The sequence below is a fragment of the Mesitornis unicolor genome, unplaced genomic scaffold, assembly GCF_000695765.1.
Source record: "Mesitornis unicolor isolate BGI_N332 unplaced genomic scaffold, ASM69576v1 scaffold10218, whole genome shotgun sequence".
NCBI classification, from domain to species: Eukaryota; Metazoa; Chordata; class Aves; order Mesitornithiformes; family Mesitornithidae; genus Mesitornis; species Mesitornis unicolor.
Genome location: NW_010201122.1, coordinates 2,181 through 22,043, shown reverse-complemented (window position 1 = coordinate 22,043; position 19,863 = coordinate 2,181). Strand labels below are relative to the sequence as shown.

At 44.8% G+C, this 19,863-nt stretch overlaps 2 protein-coding genes across 2 annotated transcripts in view; one reads left to right on the top strand and one right to left on the bottom strand.

Annotated features, from left to right (window-relative positions):
* The window catches only part of PANK4 (pantothenate kinase 4), a gene marked incomplete at its 5' end in the record, with an annotated part of 18,426 nt that extends 10,973 nt beyond the window's left edge, over positions 1-7,453 (top strand). Inside the window, 9 exons of the mRNA XM_010189971.1 lie at positions 712-824; positions 1,325-1,412; positions 1,883-2,034; positions 3,232-3,287; positions 3,818-3,867; positions 5,213-5,320; positions 5,725-5,825; positions 6,310-6,378; positions 6,924-7,453. Coding sequence (XP_010188273.1) covers positions 712-824; positions 1,325-1,412; positions 1,883-2,034; positions 3,232-3,287; positions 3,818-3,867; positions 5,213-5,320; positions 5,725-5,825; positions 6,310-6,378; positions 6,924-7,137 — 951 coding nt within the window. The remainder of the gene's footprint in view (positions 1-711; positions 825-1,324; positions 1,413-1,882; positions 2,035-3,231; positions 3,288-3,817; positions 3,868-5,212; positions 5,321-5,724; positions 5,826-6,309; positions 6,379-6,923) is intronic.
* A 1,219-nt stretch (positions 7,454-8,672) lies between these two features.
* On the bottom strand, positions 8,673-18,559 carry LOC104544960 (probable glutamate receptor). Its single transcript, XM_010189970.1, has 11 exons — positions 18,475-18,559; positions 16,663-16,770; positions 14,587-14,618; positions 13,374-13,433; positions 12,707-12,886; positions 12,219-12,445; positions 11,794-11,891; positions 11,065-11,282; positions 10,267-10,492; positions 9,563-9,810; positions 8,673-9,019 (listed from the first exon to the last, which is right to left on the bottom strand). The coding sequence occupies exons 2-11, from the start codon at positions 16,733-16,735 to the stop codon at positions 8,918-8,920; spliced, it is 1,464 nt and encodes a 487-aa protein (XP_010188272.1). The 5' UTR covers positions 16,736-16,770; positions 18,475-18,559; the 3' UTR covers positions 8,673-8,917.
* Between the last annotated feature and the right edge of the window lie 1,304 nt (positions 18,560-19,863).

Sequence of the window (19,863 nt, the reverse complement as noted above, 5' to 3'; positions counted from 1 at the left end):
TTCCCTGGTGAACAGGGGCAGCTGACTTTGTCCCAGTCTCCTATGGGTGTGCTTGATACCTTCAAAATACCTTCAAAGGCAGAAGTTCCTGTGCTGCTTTTTAAAATAATTATTCTTTTAAGGTGTTTTTAAAGCATCTTTTCTTTTAAATGGCACTTAGCACCTCCATACAGAGCTGGCAAGCAGGGTGGTTATACAAACAAGGGCCAAAAAGGCAAAGGCCAAGGACACTTGTGCTGTTTTTACTCCTGGGAGCAGTCCTGCTGACTTGCAGCCACTTTTGCATTCAACGAGTGCGATTTAATCAGACACGAATTATTTTTTCTGCCCTGTGGAGCTGATTCAGTCAGTGCATGCTGGTACTTAAGAGCTATTTATACTTAGTAAGCAAATCCAGATCAGAAATGTGTGTGTGTATATGGGGAATTGGTATTTTTTTTCCCCTTCCTCTAAGTAGCCAGAACTTGTGTTTAATTTCTGATAGTGCAATTAAATGTTAAGTCTTTTGGGAAGAAAGGAGGTATTTAAAAGTGTTCTTTGGTGGCTGAAGTAAAGGAAAGCTGGAAGACACAGTGTGGGAGGGTCTATGTAATGTGCAGGCACTGCACAGTGTAGCAGATGGAGGGGTTATTTTTCAGACCGAACTGCAGATGGGTTACATGGAATCAGGATTCATTTGGGGACTCCAGTCTTGCCTCCTTTCTCTGCCAGGTGGCGAAGCGCGCTGCAGCCAGTCAGCCCGACTCCTCGGACGCGCCGGAGAGAGCCGAGAAGTTCCGGCAGAAGTACTGGAATAAGCTGCAGACGCTCAGGCAGCAGCCGTTGTAAGTGTCTTCATTTTCCCTTGCTCATCGGTTGCTGCATCTGGTGAGCAGAGCAAATGAAAAGCTAAAAACTACCTAAATGCTAAATAGGAACTAATCAGGTTACGAAGCAGAGCCAGCTGACAGCTGAGCAGGCTGAGGCTGTAGCAAGTTGGTGTGCCAAATGTCAGGTCCTCTGCACAGAGCCTTGGATCTCATCTGTTGGAATTTAACAGAAAATTTGTATCTTGGCAGAAAATGTATTACTGAAAATTGGTACACGGTTACTAAAAACAGTAGCGTGTTAATTCAAGTATCTGGCTTTGCTCTGGACATTTTCCCTCTCTGTATTTAAATAAACTGTGTAGCACAGTTACCATTTAGAGACAGGGTTCAGCACATGTAGCATGTAAAGACTTTTAACTGAAGTGCTTGTGTGATGTGCTGTGACTTACATAGGAAAACAACTTTCTTCTGTGTGAAGCAGTTGATTTTTCTTTTTCCCTTCTCCCTTTTTAAAGTGCATATGGTACCTTAACAGTTAGAAGCCTTTTGGATACAAGGGAACACTGTTTAAACGAGTTCAATTTTCCGGATCCCTACTCGAAGGTAAGTTCTTGCTTTGCAGGGTGGACAACACGTAAGTTCAAAGCACTTTTTCCACACTCTGAAACTTTGTACAAGCACTGGCTTACAGGGCTCAGAGCAGTAACTGGCTTCTCGCAGCAGGTAGTGCTGCTGGTGAGCCTTCTCATGGCAGCTACCTGGCTTTAGGGATCACTTTACCACTGAAAGTCTTTGTTGTGTCCTCTCTCCCATTCCCCAATCTGCTCAACTGGTAACTGATTAAGTAATTATTGAGCAACAGAACGTATCCTAGCACTAATGAAGCTTTTTAATAGAGTCCCAGGAAACCTTTTTCTTGTTGGTACTAAGCATGCTGATAACAGTAACTTGTTGGTCCATTAGAGGCCATGAACATAGAGGAGAGTGCTTGAACGTGGTCTTGGGACTGAGACAACCAGTGATGGGTAAGAAGTTTTTGTCTATAAATCCAATGTTTCGTGTCTTTCTTACAGGTAAAGCAGAAAGAAAATGGCATAGCCTTAAAGTGTTTTCAAAGCGTAATCGAATCTTTGGATTCATTAGGCTGGGAGGAGAGGCAGTTTGCTCTGGTGAAAGGACTTCTTGCGGGGAATGTCTTTGACTGGGGAGCAAAAGCAGTCTCAGAGTAGGTGTTAAATACTTTAAAAGCACCCTTTTTCCATACAGAATATCCAATTGTTCTTTTTTAAAAAGTGTAAATAAAGTGCACCAATCTAACTGTAATTGTAGCTGTATTTCACCTTAATCAAATGTTGGTGGTTTAATTGCGAGCGTTGTGGTGGTGCAGGAAGGTTTACATTTCCACCCTTTAAATCTGGCAGGCTTCACTGCGACTGAGTTGAGCAGTAGAGCCTTTGCTATTGTGGTGTGGCTGCTTCTCTGTGGCGCTGTTACTGCACTGCTCTGGGGTGTGTGTTGTACTGTGCTCCTAAAAAAATGGGCTATTTTTCTGCAACCTCCAGTTGGTATCACAGTGTATGTTCAGTGGGCTGTGGGCGAGGTTGGGTGGTCTCTTGATGACTAAATACTGATTATTTTGATCAACACACATTTCTGTTACTATCTGGCGAGCTTTTTTCGTTATATCCTGGCAGCAGTGAATTCGCTGGAGGATTTTAATGCCAACAGTCTTGAAATTGTTTGGGTTTTTCAACTCTAGAACTTGTTTTTTGTGGGGCTGATAATGCAAACCCAAGAGCATGGGTGGGGAACGCTGGTTTACAGCTGACATTGAGCACTTCTTGGCCCTTTCTGCGTCTTTGGGGAGTTTTCCCTCCAATTAAATCAAGAAAAGTCAGTTTGACTGACAGCTTAGAGTCCAGCCACCTCGCTGTGTAAATCCTCACCACCACCTGAGTGCTGGGGGCTGCTTTACTGTGCATACAGCCAACAGCAGGAGCTTTTAAGACCTGCACCTGGTTATTTTAATTCCCTTTTTCCCCATGCAGGTGCGACTTTAACAAACCTTTGTAGCCCAATCTTCACATTGGACTTTGCAAAGCACTGTTTTACCGTGCAGATATTTTAGATCGTGACCACATTTTATGGTGGTCTGCAGACCAAAAGATACCTTTTGTGCCTGCACTCCAGTGCCTGCTGAAGCCTTTTTCTTTTAGGATAAAAACTCCAATTTAATGCACATCTACGCCTTTTGTTTTTAACATAAGCACAAAGATCTGTTTCTCAGTCACTGGACCTGCCCACGCTCCCCATTATAACCAATGCAATGAAACTGCTGACCACCTGCTAAAGAAATGCTTGAATTGTGTGTCTGTGAGGTGGAGCTGCTTAGCGTTTACCCTTTATTTCTCTTCTGATACAGCGTTCTGGAGTCTGAGCCACAGTTTGGATTTGAAGAAGCCAAGTCAAAGCTACAAGGTATAGGGAGATCTGCGGTGGTGGTTGGAGCTGGTTACTGTGTTCATGTGGGAGTGGTGAAGTGTGAATGTGTTCGTGTGGTGGTTCTGCCCAGACCACAGGCGATCGGTAGCGTTTGCTCGCGTTATCCGAGTACAGGCTACGCATTTCGGTGAAGTGTTCCTGTGTGTGTTGCAAAGGAATTGAAATCTGAAAACCTCTCCTTGAGCACAAGTTTCACTGCCCAGATATTCCAAGTATCTTGCCCCTGCTGTTTTCCTTTGCTGTTCTGATCGTGTCAAGGAGATGTGTCCTGGGAGGTCCAACACCATCCGTCCTAGGACGGGTCCTTACGGTAGCCAACTGCCACGAGTCACTGCTTTGTTATGAAAATGCTGTTTCTGGACTTCTGTAATTGAGCTGTTGCCATAACTAAGAGCTCAGGAACTCTTTGAATCTACACACGTAACATTTAAAACCTGAGTTCTGTAAAGAGTCACCTCTGCTTTCCATAACTGACAGAAATGCTAACGTGATTTTATCTGACACAGAACGGCCCTGGTTAGAAGATTCCTACAGTCAGTGGCTGGAGCGACTGAAGGTACGACTCCACAGTTGTTTCTAACTGTTGAGTAATTAATACATGAATCATAAAATCACCTTATTAATCTTATTTAATTGATTTAACAGAATTCTGACCAGACAGCTCAAAACAGTAACACAGTATCAGTAATTCAGCAGCCTTAGCATAAAGCAAGGAATGGAAGGAATGACTTCATTACTTACCAAGCATCTCAGCTGAGTTCCTGCAGCAGCTGCAGCATTTGGGACCCAGGAGCTTTCAGAGCTGTTCCAAAGTAACGGTGTTGTGTCCCTTCTTTATCAGAGCACTTATTTAAATACATCTAGACCCATAATCTTGAAAACCTAGGTCCTAATGTAACGCTTGGATTGTTCCCCCCATCTGGGTGGCCAACCTCAGAACAACATTAATGTAGGGGCTTGCTGAAAGCAATGAACCTATCGACTAGCGGAGCTTGTTTTGCCCTGTGTGGTCTCTATTACTGCTAATTAAGGTTCATTGAAAAGCTTTTGTTTCTTTGTGTAAATCTCTGTTGGAAATGATAGCCAAAAGGTTTGGTGTGAGCAGACTGTTACAAATCATTACGTATTACATCTTAAAACACAAGTGTCAGCTCATCTTGTGTAACAGTGATAATTAAGGAACTTCAAACGCTGTCCTGACGATTTTTTATTAGGAATTAAGCTTTCTTCTGCTGGTATGAACTGGAGCGAACTAAGTTTCGTCACATCAGATTTAGACCAAATGAAAAGGTTAATGGAGAATAGGAAATATCTTCTCATTTTAGGATGTCACTGCCCCCAGCAGTCCATCCTGCCCTTTCCTGGCAGAAGGGAATCCTGTTCACCCTCCAGCATGCTAGCTTAAAACAGCCACCAAGGTAGGTTCACCCTGACCAGCGTGCTCACACGGCAGCTGCCCCTGCTGCCTCTGGTTTAGAGGATGGTGTTCTCCAGCTGCACGGCACAGCGAAGCGCTAGGGTAGGGCCATAACCCACTGTCCAAGCAGTAGGATTTAGGCCTGTTGGGAAGCCTCTGGAGTCCATCCCTGAGCAGAGCTGCTGGAGTCAGGCACCTCTTTAATTGGCAGGGGTAGGTTTTATTAATGGAGTTTGAAAGACCTCTCTGAAAGTAAGTAAAGGCTGTTTTAAATAACTGCGCAAAGACAGTGTCAGGGAAACCGGTTCCTCCTAAAATCAAGGTCAGGTGATGGTCTGAGTTACGCTGCCACAGATCACCAAAACTGCCAGTCATGTAAGGGTGTAAAGTGTGGGGTCTTAGAGTGAGTAGTTCTGAGTAACACGAACTGTTCACTGAAACGAACTGTGAGCTGAACCCTGAACACATTGGTTTTCTCTTACAGGAAGGTCCCCCTCATAAATGTGCCTTAATTTTCGCAGATAACAGTGGAATAGACATAATTTTAGGAGTCTTTCCTTTTGTCAGAGAGCTCCTTTCTAGAGGGACAGAGGTAAGTGGTTTTCCTTGTGAATTTGCAATGTAGTGGAGCTTTGGTAACTGGTGAAAGGTTTGTTAAATCCCTACCAGTACACTTTGCTAGGCTGACTCCTAGCATCCAAACGGGGAATAATTCACAGCCCTGGAACTCCAAAGTGTAACTCGGCAGACTGGGAAGGGTGGCAAAGCAAAGCAAGCCCCTGCCAGCCCTAAGTTTGCTGAACAAGGGTCTGTCGTGTCAAAAGACCCAAAGCAGCTGGTTAAGGGAGGGAGGTGAGGACTGGGCCTCCAGCCTCTCTCTTTACATTTCTCTTTTGTAAAAGAAGTCAGGCCGTGGTGATTTTAAACAGGCCAACAGCTCTGCCACTGGATATGGGCTGCGTTCGTCAGTCACCTCTTCTGACATCTTTCCCTCAGGTGATTTTGGCTTGTAACTCTGGCCCTGCCCTGAACGATGTCACCTACAGTGAGTCCCTGATCGTCACTGAGCGGATAGCAGCCATGGACCCGGTTATTCAGTAAGCGTGTAACCAGGCTTCGTTATTTATCGTCCCGTAGGAAGGAAAAACAAGTTCTTGTTACAGACTTAGTTCACATTTAGCTGTGTTCATTAGTGTCTGAAATCTGCAGCCTGGGTGTGACAGATCATTTACTTTCATTAAGGTGAAAAATACAGAAGTCTGATCCTTCTTGAATTCTGTTTCTTACCTTTGACCTCCCTGGCAAGCATTCAAGGTACTAAAACATAAATTTTCTATGTTCAAAAGAATAGAGGAAAATGTGCAAGTTTCAGGTACAGAACATCCCTGGTAGAGGATACGGATCTGACTAAAGAATCCTTTTGCTCAAGGAAACCTGATGTTTCTTGCTGAAGTCTAGCAGGAAAAGCAGCATTTGCAAAGGCAGTGAATAGATCGTTGTCGTTGTCTGGCTTAGTACCACATTTGCACATCCCTGGTGATGCAGCTGTGTAACCTTTCTGTCTTTATTTTCTGAACACAGGTCTGCACTGCGGGAAGAGAAGCTGCTCTTGGTTCAGACAGGTTCGAGTTCTCCGTGTCTAGACCTGAGGTACGTTGGCAGTCTGTGTGGTGTTTGTCTCCATCAGCTGCGGGACGGTCAGAGGCAGCCCTGGACTATCTGGGGCACCTTTCCTGATAGGAATCACTTTGCAAACCCATTAGGAGTTGCTCAGTGTGGAGTTACAGACCTGCAGTGCTGATTGAGCCTCACCCGTTGTTGGACGTTGTTTATCACGTTTGAGCTCAGCAGTGACACATTGTCAGGTTCATGAGCAGTTTAGTGACAGATGATGCAAAATCCTGCATTGACCAAGAAATCCACTTGGCTGTAAGCCCCATTTCTTGTCGTGAACCTGTTTATTTTTAGTTAGTTTCTCTACTGGAGACAGAATGTACCTGTGTTTTCTGGGGAATCCCAATTCTGTATGCATTTAAACTACATTTCAATCCCATGTCCTTTGAACTTAAAGTGTTTGTGCTGATTGGTCTCAGAAATTCCGTATCCCACCACATTTTACACAGAAGCCTGCAGCCCATCTTTCATTCACAGCGTGTCTAAGGGGGACCGTGTCTAAGCCAGGCCTCTTGTTTCAGCCGCCTGGACAAGGGCTTGGCCGTGCTGGTCAGAGAGCGGAAGACAGACCTGGTGATCATCGAAGGCATGGGCCGCGCCATCCACACCAATTACTACGCCGCTCTGAAGTGCGAGAGCCTCAAGCTCGCCGTGATCAAGAACTCCTGGCTCGCCGACCGCCTCGGAGGGAAAATTTTCAGTGTCATTTTTAAGTATGAAGTGCCATGTAAATGATGTGGCTCTGGTCAGTGGCGAACAGGAGCGGCAGGACGGACTTGCACTAGTTTTACTTTAACTGTAAAGAATGTATTTTTATTACAACAGGGAAAAGAGTTCACAGGAAATTCCATATTTATATTGTGCTTTTGTGACTTAAAAAGCAACAATATGATTCACTCTATAGTATACACACTCAAATATATATATGTATATCACTCATTGTTTATTTTAGTAAGTGTTTATTTTAATGCTGCAGTATTTGTGATGAAAATACTTTATTTTTTTGTTCTGTGAGACATTCATATAGAAATATATTTAAATGTCGATGAAACCTTTTTTTATACATCTCTGCCTACTCTGCCAGCAATGACGTGGCATATACCAAATAGTTTTTAAAGTGCTGAGTGACTCTGACATTGCATTTTTCCATGTCAGCTTTTAAACTTCCCTAAAGTGTTTCATGCTCTTTGCAGTTCATTTGCTGGAAGGACTGATCCTCACTACAGCCATTGCTGTATTGAAAATAGCACTGGGGCAATTGTGCAACCACACCACATTCCTGAGCAGTCTCTCAGTTACCCTTGAAGTGACCGTGTCGTGCTTTACTGAGGAACACCCCTGTTCTCTCACAGGCACGTTAGCTTCTGTTGCCCTCAGTTATTCAATGCTGGGACTGACAGGAATTGGTCTCTTTGCTCATGCAGTGCAGTTAAAGCCATTTCCAAGTTGCTGAACTTCTTGGTGTTTATTTTCCTTTGTTTCCTCTCCATCTGAGGAGTAATTTAACCATGACTTTGCAAACCAGCGTATGCATGCATCAGTCATTCCAGCTCTGAGATGGGAAAGAGCTGAATTGGAAAACCAATATGCAGCTGAGAGCTGTTTCCCATGAATTTTAAAGATTCTTCTTTGAGAGCAAGAGAACAATGCAAAATACCCATCACTGCCTCACCCGTGCCTGGTGCACTCGTACTTTGTTCTAATCGACTGATTACCAGACTCCATGCTCTAGCACTGTTGTATTTCAACTATCCATGTTCTTCCTAAATACTTCTTGATCAGGTTAGCTAGGAGAAAACCTCCCCTATAGCTCCCCAGTGAAACGTATCCTCTGAGGGGAAGCTGACAAGGGACGAGTCCATGTCTTGCATTCAAGTCCAGGAGTTCCTTAATTGCGTGGTCTCCTTTGCGTGGGTTTTAGGGCACAGCAGAGAGTGCAGTTAAATCCTGCAGTTTGGGGGGGTTTATGCAACAGCTCTGTTGTTTCTGATTCAGAAATGACCTTCACAGCGACCAGCAGCTTCTGCTCCGAGGAGGGGATGAGTACAGTGTATTTATAACTACAGTGTTTAGGAAGCGGTTGTTCTTGATGAGAACAGTCAGGTGAGAGCTTTAATTTTCAGGAGTGTACCTCATGTTGTAATTAGTGAGCAGAGGCTCGGTATGAACCTGTCCCAAGTCACTTCTTCCTACTGGTGTTCATGTACTTACACAGTAAACTAAATATGGATCCACCAGCTTGGCCATCTCAGCTTTATTTTACCAAGTTGTTAACCTCACCTCTTTATTTTTAACAGTTACACTCTGTTCCTTATCAATTTAAATTCTTCTGAGCCACTGAATTTTCTTCTGTATCCAGCTCCACCACCAATCCAGAAGTGGTCTCTGTGTGTGTTTGTAAGTAGAAATCTAACACTCTAGACTTGCAGAAAAACATCTTTCTACAGTGATGTAGGTCCTATGAAATACATACAGTGTAAACCTACTACATGCCCATTCCATAAGCAAAAAATTCTTAAGCGTTAGCCCTCCCTGAAGTCTCCTGGCTTTGTCTTGTATTTTCTTTTATACGTAGACGGGTGCACATTTCTTCTGTGAAAACAGAGCAACAAGATTTCTGAAAAACAAGAGGGGAGGAAAGGGAGGTGAGTTGTTCTGTGTGACAGAAGCCACCCTCGAAGTGTGCACAGCCCATCCCCGGGAAGGGATGGACAGGAGCACCGGGGTGCACGTGCAGAGACCAGTGCAGTTTCATTGACGTGTTTTTTCCTGCTTGTCAAATGACTTAAGAATAGCCATACTTGAGAATAAACTTGTTACTGATGGTTTACTGTCCTCTGTACGCCCTTAGCACATTGGAACGCAGGACTTGCAGTAAATGTTTCTGCTGAATATTTTTTGGGGGGGAAGTGGAGTTATTTTATTGTTATTATTTGCTCAGACTACAACGCTCTCACCCAGCCCAAGCTAGGTCATTTTGGAGCTTTAAAGAGTAAATCCATAGCATGTTCCTCACCCCAGTACATTGCTTTCCTTAGAAAAAGCAAGGTCACTGTGGAAATCCCGGGTTGCGCACGGTGGGGCAGTGGTGCCCAGCTTGGCCTTGCTAGAACAGCAGGGGTACAAGGAGGGCGGACAGGAGCTGACCACCATCACCTACCTTGACGTGTCCCGCCGCGTGTCTGCTCTTATTGGAGAGCTCCGCCACGGCCACAATCACACCCAGTGCCAGGCCAATGGCGAGAGTGAGGAAGAGCCCCCCCAGAGCCTGGGGCTGCAGAGGACTCCATCGGTCCCTGCTTTTGTGCAGGCAGCTGCTCTCCCACCACTTGTTCCGCAAGTAGTCGAGATCCCCCGATTCACGCAGCTTGAGGACGGCGATGGAGAGCTGCTTCGTCCACGGGGATGCTGGCAGCAGCAGAATGAAAGAGAAGCGCATGGGAGAGGTCACAGTCACTGTAACATTTTTAGGCAATCTACCAAGCTGGGTTAGTTGGGTCCCACCAGAATGCAACAGCCTAAGCCAAGAGCTTTCCTTTGCTATTAGGAGCCCTGCATTACTGAGACCAAGGCAAAACAAACCAAAAAAACCCCATGGGAACCAGTGACACCCCTGGGAGCTAGAACTTTTTGCATATTACAATATGAAGTAAGACTCGGTAAGTGCTAGTGACAACACATCTGCAGAATGACAACATTGCATAGTGCTACCGGTTTGTTCCTAACTGGATTATTGGTGTTAATGCAGAAAATATGTGCGAGTTTCAGCGCTCGGCTGTGCCAGGCTTTTTATGCTCTCAGTCTGTGACTTCAAACCCATGAAATGCAAGTTGGAGTTGGGACAAGCGGCGCACCATGACTCACCCAGGGTGGTGGCAATGCCAAATCCTCTGGCTCCGATAACTTCAGGGGCCCTGATCAAATTGCAGTGCCGGGCAGCCGCGAGGTCTTGAGAGATGGATTCCCCGATGAAGGCGTAGTTCGAGTCCATCACGCGCTGAACTGCTTCCTGGTAGGTTTTGACTAAAACGTGGTCTCGTCTCTTGTCCATGTATTCATAGATCATCTGGTGGATCGGGTTCTTGGAGTTCTGCAGCCCAAAAATCCAAGTGTCAAACTGAAGTGTAAAATAATCCCCAAAACTCTGCCTGTATGCGCAATAGTTGCAAAACAATTTGGAGAATAAGCGTACTTAAACTGTTGCCCTTTGAGCCTTCTCCACTGACAATTAGCATATAGCTAGCACAGATTTCCTCTCTAATATGCAGTGCTACAGGGATATAAATATTAAATATTTCCCACCCACTTTCCCTTCAAAAACAACCTTTGCAGGCATCCAGTTAATGTATCCAGCAGTTAACTACGTCAGTCCCTGTGTTCAAGGCACACCAGGACAACCCCTGAAGACTTGCACCACTTTCTTAAAAGAGAATACACTGTAAAAATCCAGTCCTCTGCATGCTTTTCTCTCTGAGAAAAGGTGGAAGCAGAGATGAACAGAACAACAGACACTAATCACATCATTTGAAGTACTACAGGAAAACTGGTGGAGCCTGCAGTGATGAGGGTGGTGTCAGGATGTGTAGGCATGAGCTCGACAACTTGGGTCCAGCTGAGCAGTTGCACAGCACGTGTGTGTGTGCACAATTCGATTTCCTGTACCTTGAAGAAGTAGAAAGTAGAGGAGCCATCCAGTGTCCCAAACTCAAGCTTTCTCTGCTTCACAAGATCTTCAAACGTCTGGATGGGGAGCTGCTCGCTGCCGGAGCTCAGCAGAGCGGTGAAGTTGGCGATGTAGGCAGCCAGCAAGGCGATGGTGAACAGCCACCAGACAGCAGCAATGACCCGCACAGAGAGTGCCTTGGGCCGAGGGGTGACACCTGCACCACCAGAGGAGACGACAAAATGTACAATAGGTGATGGACAGCCAGAGAGAGCCAAAGAAATTCAGATCCATGAGCCCGAGTTAGAAACTGCCTTTTACATAAACACCAAACTGCAAAACTTGCCCTGCAGCTACGTAACGCCCAAGCCTGAAAAGACCTACAACGGCTGGTTTGAACTGCATCGATGCTGTGTGCACTGTGGCCAGAAACAACAACAAAAAATTCCACCGTACAAAGCGCCAGTGCCATGTTCGGCCTGACACTCCCTAGGGCAGCTGCACACAGTCCCCACCCGAAGCCAGCCATTTGTACAACCCCAATGAGTCTGCAACCAAAACTCCCCAAAGTGGGAGTTTTAGTGCTGCCAAGTGTCCCTTTTGGAACATCTTTTCCCTTGACAGGCCAGCACGCCAGTGTTACAGACAAATGAGAGCTGGATATAAAATCAGCTTTAAAAGCCCCACGCTGCTCCCACAGCTGCTTTGTTGCAGCCTCCCCAGCTCACCTTGCAGTGCCAGGGCTCCTGCTCCAAACCAGAGGCTGTTCAAGAAGGTGAAGTGATTCTCCTCGTTCTTTGGCTCGTTCCATTCACAGGGGCTCAGTCTGTGGGAAAAGGACAGGATCAATCCAGACATTTAGGGGGAAAACAATATAAATAATCCTGCAGCATGAGTGCAGCAATGCAGATAGCCTGGAAATGCCTTTTCCTTCTCTGGTCGCACCTGAGGAGAGAGACCAATCCACTCTCTGTGGGAAGATCCTACTCTTAATGTCTTAATCTGACATCACTTCAGTTTTATTAGCCCTGGATCTGGACCTGTACAGAAGGCTCCTCAAATGCTTTCTGGTATTTTCATTAAAACTGAGATCTCCTCATAGCTGAGAACGCAGCTGACTTGAACAAAATCTGTGAAACAAGTTCATTTATACCTGGCAACAAGGAAGAGGCAGAAGCACGTCAGCACATAAGCAAATAAAAGGCTGGTCCAGGTCTCGTTGCTGAAAGGAGCCAGGAAGTGGAAGAAAGACATCTCCTGCGAGGCGGTGTCTTTTCGCAGCAGGATCCCAATCCCAGTCTGCAGGAACGGAGTGGTGAAGGAGACCACCTCTTCCCTGGCTGACGTGACCGTCAATGGAGCCACCGCAATGTCTGCTTCCTGTAAGATGAGATAAATGATCAACCATCCAACATGCCTGAAGATTTCTGTCGCTCAAAGGGAATGGCTTCCCAGGCCGAGTGGGCAACTCCCTTCCCTATGTCAACACGCAGCTATCGTATCATCTTAGACTGGGACAGTTTTCCATTTTGCATTGTTCATAGCGGGGTGCTGGTTGGTACCTGGGGTTTCTGGTTTCCTGCTAGCGCTGTTCTCTCCTTCTAGAGCTACAGTTTGTCAGAAATACAGATTGAAAATCACCTGTCTCAAAATCTCGCCAATCATCCCCGTCCAGTTTCCGGTGGAAGAGACGGCGCCGTACTGCCCATCTCCCACCACCTTCACCTTGTAGCTGAAGTGCAGCATGGCAGCAAGGGCTTTCAGCAAATCAATGCAGTATCCCTCCAGTTCTGCGCTTCTCACCATGACATAAGGATCTTCCTGCATATTGAGAGGAAAAACACACAATTACTTCCTCCCACAGGCTGCAGTGCAACCGACTGTGAATTAAACCTTCTTTATTTTTCTGTATGCCCTCCCTTAAGACCTCTATAGACATTATCTCCACATATTTCCACTGCAGGACAGAAACAACTTACAGGTAAAATGACAACACTTAGATGTAGCTAAACAGGGTGAATAGGCCTGGCTGTCTCCACGGAGCAATCATTTATAGAAGTGTATGCCCAGTCCATTTTGGGAGCTGACTTTGATAGCCCTCGAATCCTCCCACTGCAAACTGCAGACAGCTTGCACCTCTACCCCACTGAGCCAGCGCTCCAAAAACACTGTCTGTGAAGAACAGGGGTATCAGTGTCAAAGACAGCCCAAAAAAGCGACTGCAAATGTATGGGTGGGGGAAAAAATCCCAAAAAATCTATAAATCCAACTATCTCCCAGCCACCATGAGTGTGTGTCACTGCCTTACCAGGATTGTTGTGACAGTCAAAGTTGGAAGACCCTCTTCTGGCCTCCTTAAGTCACTGCTCTGCAAAGCAAAAGATGCAGAAGAAATGATTGGGTTTCAAAGTCCCAGACACGGCCCCACTTCGATGAGGCTTACACCGTGACTTGGGGTGGTGTCGGGGTGTGTGCATGTTAGACCAGTGATAAATCTGCCCCTGTACACTGCGGCAATCTTACCACCACTGCTCCCTAACAGCAATCAATACATCACAAGCATTTCACTTCACTGTGTGTTATCAGCATGCTTTATCCAAATAAAAATCACTTTAAATGTTGCCACAATTCTTCAGTTACACTGTGCATACATTCTTCAAAGAAATCAATTTATTAAACAGTTTGCAACCAATTAAGGTCTCATTAAAGAGAAATTCCAGGAGACATAGAACAGTGGGAAACCTGAGAGGAAGAGGAGGAGAGGAAACACAGATTCACTTCTGCACCAAGTGCTGAATTCAGGAGTCCATCTTCCAGCCTTGCAGAGCCACAAAGCTCAAGAGGATTTCTGACCAGCTCTGCCTCAGAGCAATTCAAGCTTTTGCCAGTAAAACAATCTAACTCTGTAAGATTTGTTGGTCTTAAGCGTACCCCTCTATTCTGAAATTGCACAGTGATGTTTTTAGACAGAGTGAAAGAGCTTAGAAAGCATATATATATATACACACACACACATACATACACACACACAGATACTCAAACACCCCTGGCCTGTCCCTCTCACCTGCCTTCACCCACCAGGTATTGAAGGTTTCAAAGTGGTTCTTAAAAAAGAAGTAATCAGATTATAAGTGACATTGGCCCTATTTCTTCTAAAGCCTGAGGAATTATGTCCCACAGAGACCCTTTTTATGTTAAGTGCAAACTTTTGGAAATAACACACATCTTAAGAACTAATAAGGGTATCTCTGCATGTTCATGCGTGTCTGAATTTTCTTCGATGTTAAGAGGTTTATAAAGATCACAAGTGATGCAATAATCCTGAGGTTTAAACTCTATAAGCCATGAAGACAGGGGTATAGGCAGATTCTTCTGCCAGAAATTGCTATCACTAGCCAGGAAAAGTATATTTAAAATAATAACACAGATTGAAAGCATTGCACACTATGACTACATCTATTTCTGGATTTTAAATGTCAGACCTTTTGCACATATGCCTGTACCAATGAACTTAAACATACCTTACTCAGAGCATCATCATTCCTTGTAGCTCCTGCAAAACAACAAAACCAAAATCAGCTTCTAGCAGGGCTTATATTTTCAGCTCCTTAAAAGTGAAGTTTCATACACTCGTTTCATGTTGCACTTAAACAGAATTATTACCCGTGACTCACAAGCTCCCCGTGCAGCGACTCGCAGCAGTTTTGTCAGGTTTGTTCCCCATTCCCAGTGTTGGTGTCAAACAAAGTGAAGCACAAACAGACCCAGCCAGATTCAGGCTGCAGAAGGTTCTCAACGTAACTTAATGATTACGGTTGTCACTCACACACTGAGGGATGGATTTGGCAGAAAAGCTGCTACTTCACAGAACTAAATCCTATCTCCCGCAAAACCTGGTCTATGCACCCAAGGAAAAGCCCTGTAAGCACCCTAATGTTCATCCCCATTAAGTTCCAAGGGGTTGCAGCCACTGAGGTAGAAACCCACATCTTGCACCACTCCTCTCTCAAATTAAAAGCACCCTGACTTTTCATTCCTGTGAAAACTAAAACCTGATTTAAGTTCAGTGCGATGAGGGTCAGTGCAACCCTGCAGACAGCACTGAGTAACACCAAGTATCAAACTGTCAAATCCACTATTGACCTGTTCTGCACTGCTTCTCCTTCCTATGCCTCAGTTGGCATACATTTGGAAAACAAAGATAACGCTACTCTTGTCTTTGGTAAAAACACCAAGATCCACTCATAAGAGTTCTGTTACTGAGGTTAATTGTGCTTCTGGGTTCTGCTCCCTGCTCTGTTGGTTGACTTACCAAGTCCTGTTATTTGACCCACAGCTTCCCTTTTCATAATACTCAGAATACTCAGGCCCACCCCAGCTCCGATGATTGAGATGCAGAATTAAAACCACAGTTGTGTCAATAAATGACTCATTCACTGCCCAGGATGCCTTTCTAGAAGGTGCACAGGATTGCTCCTTGGAATCAAAGAATTAACAGTGCAAAAGCAAAAAATCCCTTAAGATAAAACGAAAACATTTTGGGTGTTTTCACTCTTTCAAGCAAAAGCTGTGAATTTTTCATTAAATATAACAACATATTCATTCATTATGTATTAGTCATTCTTGGGTTTTGCATTTTCTGGCCTTGTGCTGAACTCTACATTATTGTAAAACAAAACCTGTTTTCTCCCTCTCCACTACAGTTCTCCATGGGAGCTGGAAATCTTCACAAAGGAGTTCTCTTGTCTCCCTTTAGAAACTCATTAATGGCAGTAAAAGCATTTTGAGGCTCCTTTTTGAAGACCTGCTAGGGTTTCTTGGAAGAAAACAGCCTGTACCGAGGGCTTCAGCCCCCCACAGCGGCCCTGGATGCAGCTGTTCAAAGCCCCATTGTAAGACGGCCTGAAAGGACCACGAGCGACCCATCTGCAGCACTAACTCCAAGTTCATTGCCATGACACTTCTCAGAAGCCAAGTTCTCATTGTGAGAATCCTTTGTGAGTGACTACAAAGATGTAAGACAAAGAAAAGAGGCTCATCCCTCCACTGCTGTTCCCCAACGGCTGGTGGCTGCAGGAAATGGCTGTGGTTGCAAATATCAGCCTTGTTCTTACCCCTTCTACTCTGAGCCTGCCCAACCTCCTAACGGGGGATGCCTCCCTGCCTAACTTCACGTGAAAAAGTTTGTAGCACTGTCAAGAACTGGTCACCTCACCCCAATTTTCTACCCCATCCTCCCTCTCTAGGCTCATACCCTTGCCTTTGCATTCTTTGCCAGCATTGCCCCTTTTGCAGCTTGTGAGCAGAAGAGACACCTGGACTAAAAGAAGAGGCAATGGGTCAAGTGGGGTACAATTCTGGAGTACGCTGGGACATTCAGGATGAGAGCATTCTCAGGATGAGAGAATTTCACCACAGTCACGGAAGCAAATAACTGAAGCCCTGGTGATGTCTTAATAACCAATTTGAAAGCAAATTCTGAGGATAAGACAAAATCCTGTAAACACGAGCAGTTAAAGAATGAAAGAATTACCATTCTGTAAAGAAGAACAAAACCAGATTTGCATGCAGCCAGCATTTCTGGGTCATTTTCTCACCTGTCTGGCTTGGTTCTTTGAGAAGCAGCAAGGTTGCAATCGCACAGAACATGAAGTGAAGACCTTTGTCCATTGGAGCAGAAATAGCTACAGTCTAAAAGAAACGTCCTGCTAGAGATGAAAGGCAAGGAGTTAAAGGTGGTTCCTCAGTGCTGGGTTCAAATGACTATGTCCTGGATTTTCTGCACCTCGTTCTGAAGTGTCCCAATTCAAACAAAGGTCTCCAGCGGGCAGGCTCTGCAGAGGCAGCTGCAGGTACGTGTGGTAACCAGGGGCTGCAGGACCCACACACCCATGGGGTCGCCAGAGAAATGGGAAGGTGAAAGACATTTTAGGAGCCAGTTGAGACACTACTAAAACAACCTCCTCCGGGGGATTCTCATTTTGGAGTCTCAAAAGCAAAAACCTTGATTTTCATCTCCATTTGGGTTTCAGAAAACAAAGATGTTTATTTCATTTGCACCAAAATGATCTGAAATAAAGCTGTTTCATCCTGCATCAAAAGACACGAGGAACTGTTTCTCAAGCCCTTTTTCATCTCAACCTCCTACTCTTAACTGAATAAGAAAAAAGGGCTAGCGGGGAGGAGGGTGAAACCCAGCATATTTTATTAACTTTTTTCATTTCAAACTCTGCAACAAAATTTCCGCATGGCTTGAAATAGTTGCACATTTGTCGTTGTAAAACAGCAACAGAACTGTGAGAAACAATCACTGCCAGGTTAGATTCAATCTCAAGCTGCTGCAAAATGTTTAATTGCACTCCTGTGCACACTGCTGACATTACAGCTCAGTTGCTTCCTTCTCTTATTTCCTCTACACTTTTCAGCTAATAAGAGAAGGTGAAGAAAATTTACACAGAAAGTTCTTTATGGGTTAACTTTTTTGTTATTGTTGTAAAAACACTTCATAATGGGAACATTTTGAGCCTTGTGAAGGGATCAAAGGAGACAACTGACATCTGAATTATGGATCTGCCTACATTTCTTAAAAAGCAATTGTAGAATATAGACAAAGTGGTAGCTACTGTTAACTGTTGCCAGAGCAGCACATGAACTGAGCAGCTAAATCAACCACCAGGACACAGAAAGGAAAGGCAGCAGTCTTCAGGTGAAGACAGTGAGGAACTGCATTTTTCCTGGTAGATTTAACCTGTAAATCACTGCTACTTCTTCCTTACAATCCAGCACATACTACACAACGATCCTTATTTCAAGTGGCCTCCTGCAAAAAAAGCTCATCAGAGCCGGTGATATATTGCTTGCATCACCTTGAAAAGAAAGAGCTGCTGTCCGAAAGAACAAACAGAGCATAAATATGTGCAAAAAGGAGTTTTTGAAAAGACTAATACACCTCCTGAGCTCTACTTTAGTATTAGAGGCATTTAAAGACAATTTATAGACTATTCAGCTATAGAGAATAATGGGAGGGCAGAGGTGTTTAGTGCCTTCCAGGCTCTAAAGAACACCCTTGATAAAATTAATGCTTCAATTAACCATTGCAACTCAGCATCTACCCGAGGAGCTACTACAAAGTTTTCTCGTGCTACAGCAAAACAAAGTAAGGATTTTAAAAGTTACTTTCTAGAACCAGCTCTCACTCCTCAGAAGATTTTCAGTCTTTCAGAAGCTAACCAAAAGAGACAACATTACTCCTCAAGCAGTCTGCTGTGCGCAGAGCTGAAGGAAGGCATCAGTGTTAAAACAGCAGTGGGAGAGAATGAAGAGCCATCAGGTAGGCAGGAGCCAGCCTGTTGCACGCAGGCGTGGATCCTCGTCACCTAGAACAAGAACTGAAGCAGAATCTCACTTACAGCCACTCCTTCAGCCTCTCCTAGCTCCGATCCTGTGACTGGGCACTGGCAGAAGCAACTCGATGGGCACGCAAAATGAAACTGCTGGAGCACTGCACGCTCACAGGCATCCAGCACTGTTATAAATAAAAGAGAGGGAGGAGCCAGGCTAAGGGGCTTCTGCAGAACTTGCCAGCTCCTAGTGCACACTCTAGGTCTGTTTTTTGGGAAAGAGACGAGATTACACCCAGCAAAAAGACAATGTTTGGGAGCAGTTTAGTCCAGCAGCTCGATACTACATTAAGAGTCAGAAAACCACTATTACTGGCCTGCTGTGTGGTCCTGTAAAATCCTCTCTCTTTAGAATAGCATCCTATCAAGTTGTGCCCATCTCTCCTCTCTATTGATGGTGAAAGCTGCTCAAGACTTTCTCCAGCTCTGTGACACTCAGGAGATCAGCTGGGGGATTCATGCATAACACCAAAAAAGCCTCAAGCCCCCCACATACATCCAGTATTTCCTCGCAATGCCTAGACAGCTGAAGGAAGGCCTAAATTCCACTCTGGATTGAGCAGTTTGCTTCATCACAGGTCCAGAAGTGAAATTCCTGACCCTTTCACCCTTCCCTTTACTAGTTTCACTTCAAATGTGAGCTGAAGTACAACCCTGCCAAGCGGCCGATTCAGTTGGGCCAGGTCATTTATAAATACGCACATCAAGGCACTGCAACAACAAAGCAGCGCTTTCACAGGAATTCAGCAGAGTGAACGACTGCAACGCATCCTGCAGGGGAGCTGGAACCTGTCCACACTTAAGAAACAAAAACTCATTCCCTACTTGACTTTAAGCACAGCTCAAGACAGAAAACTCACCAGCAGCCTGCACGTCTTGGCCTTCTTCCCTAAGCTTTTTCTATACATGCCAGTGAGTAAATCAATTATTAAACATCAACACAGCTTGCCTTCTGCAGAGTCAAAAATTGCTTAGATTTCAATAAATGCTTAAAAGACTGCATTTGGTGAAGTTTACCCTAACAGGATTCAAGGGCTTGACTTGAATTGCTCATCGCAATTAAGACAAGTCCTTAGATAACCTTTAATGCACTTAAGACGTCAGATGGTGTAAATCATTCTTGCAAAAAAAGATGGTAAGATACGTTGGTAAGATGTTAAGATACGTTAAAACTATAATTACATGCTTTCTATAGGAAAACAAAAACAGAAAAAGAATCCAGAAAGACCAACTCACCTTGGATTTCTCTCACAGGCTTTAACAGTTACAGGTTCATATCCAGTGCTGTCTCTGGTAGTTTGGGTATGATTTGTTCTTCACATTCTCACCTCTCATCTAGGCTGTGCCCTAGAGATTCTGGCAAAGGGCTGCATGTAGAGGAAGGTTAGCAAAGATCAG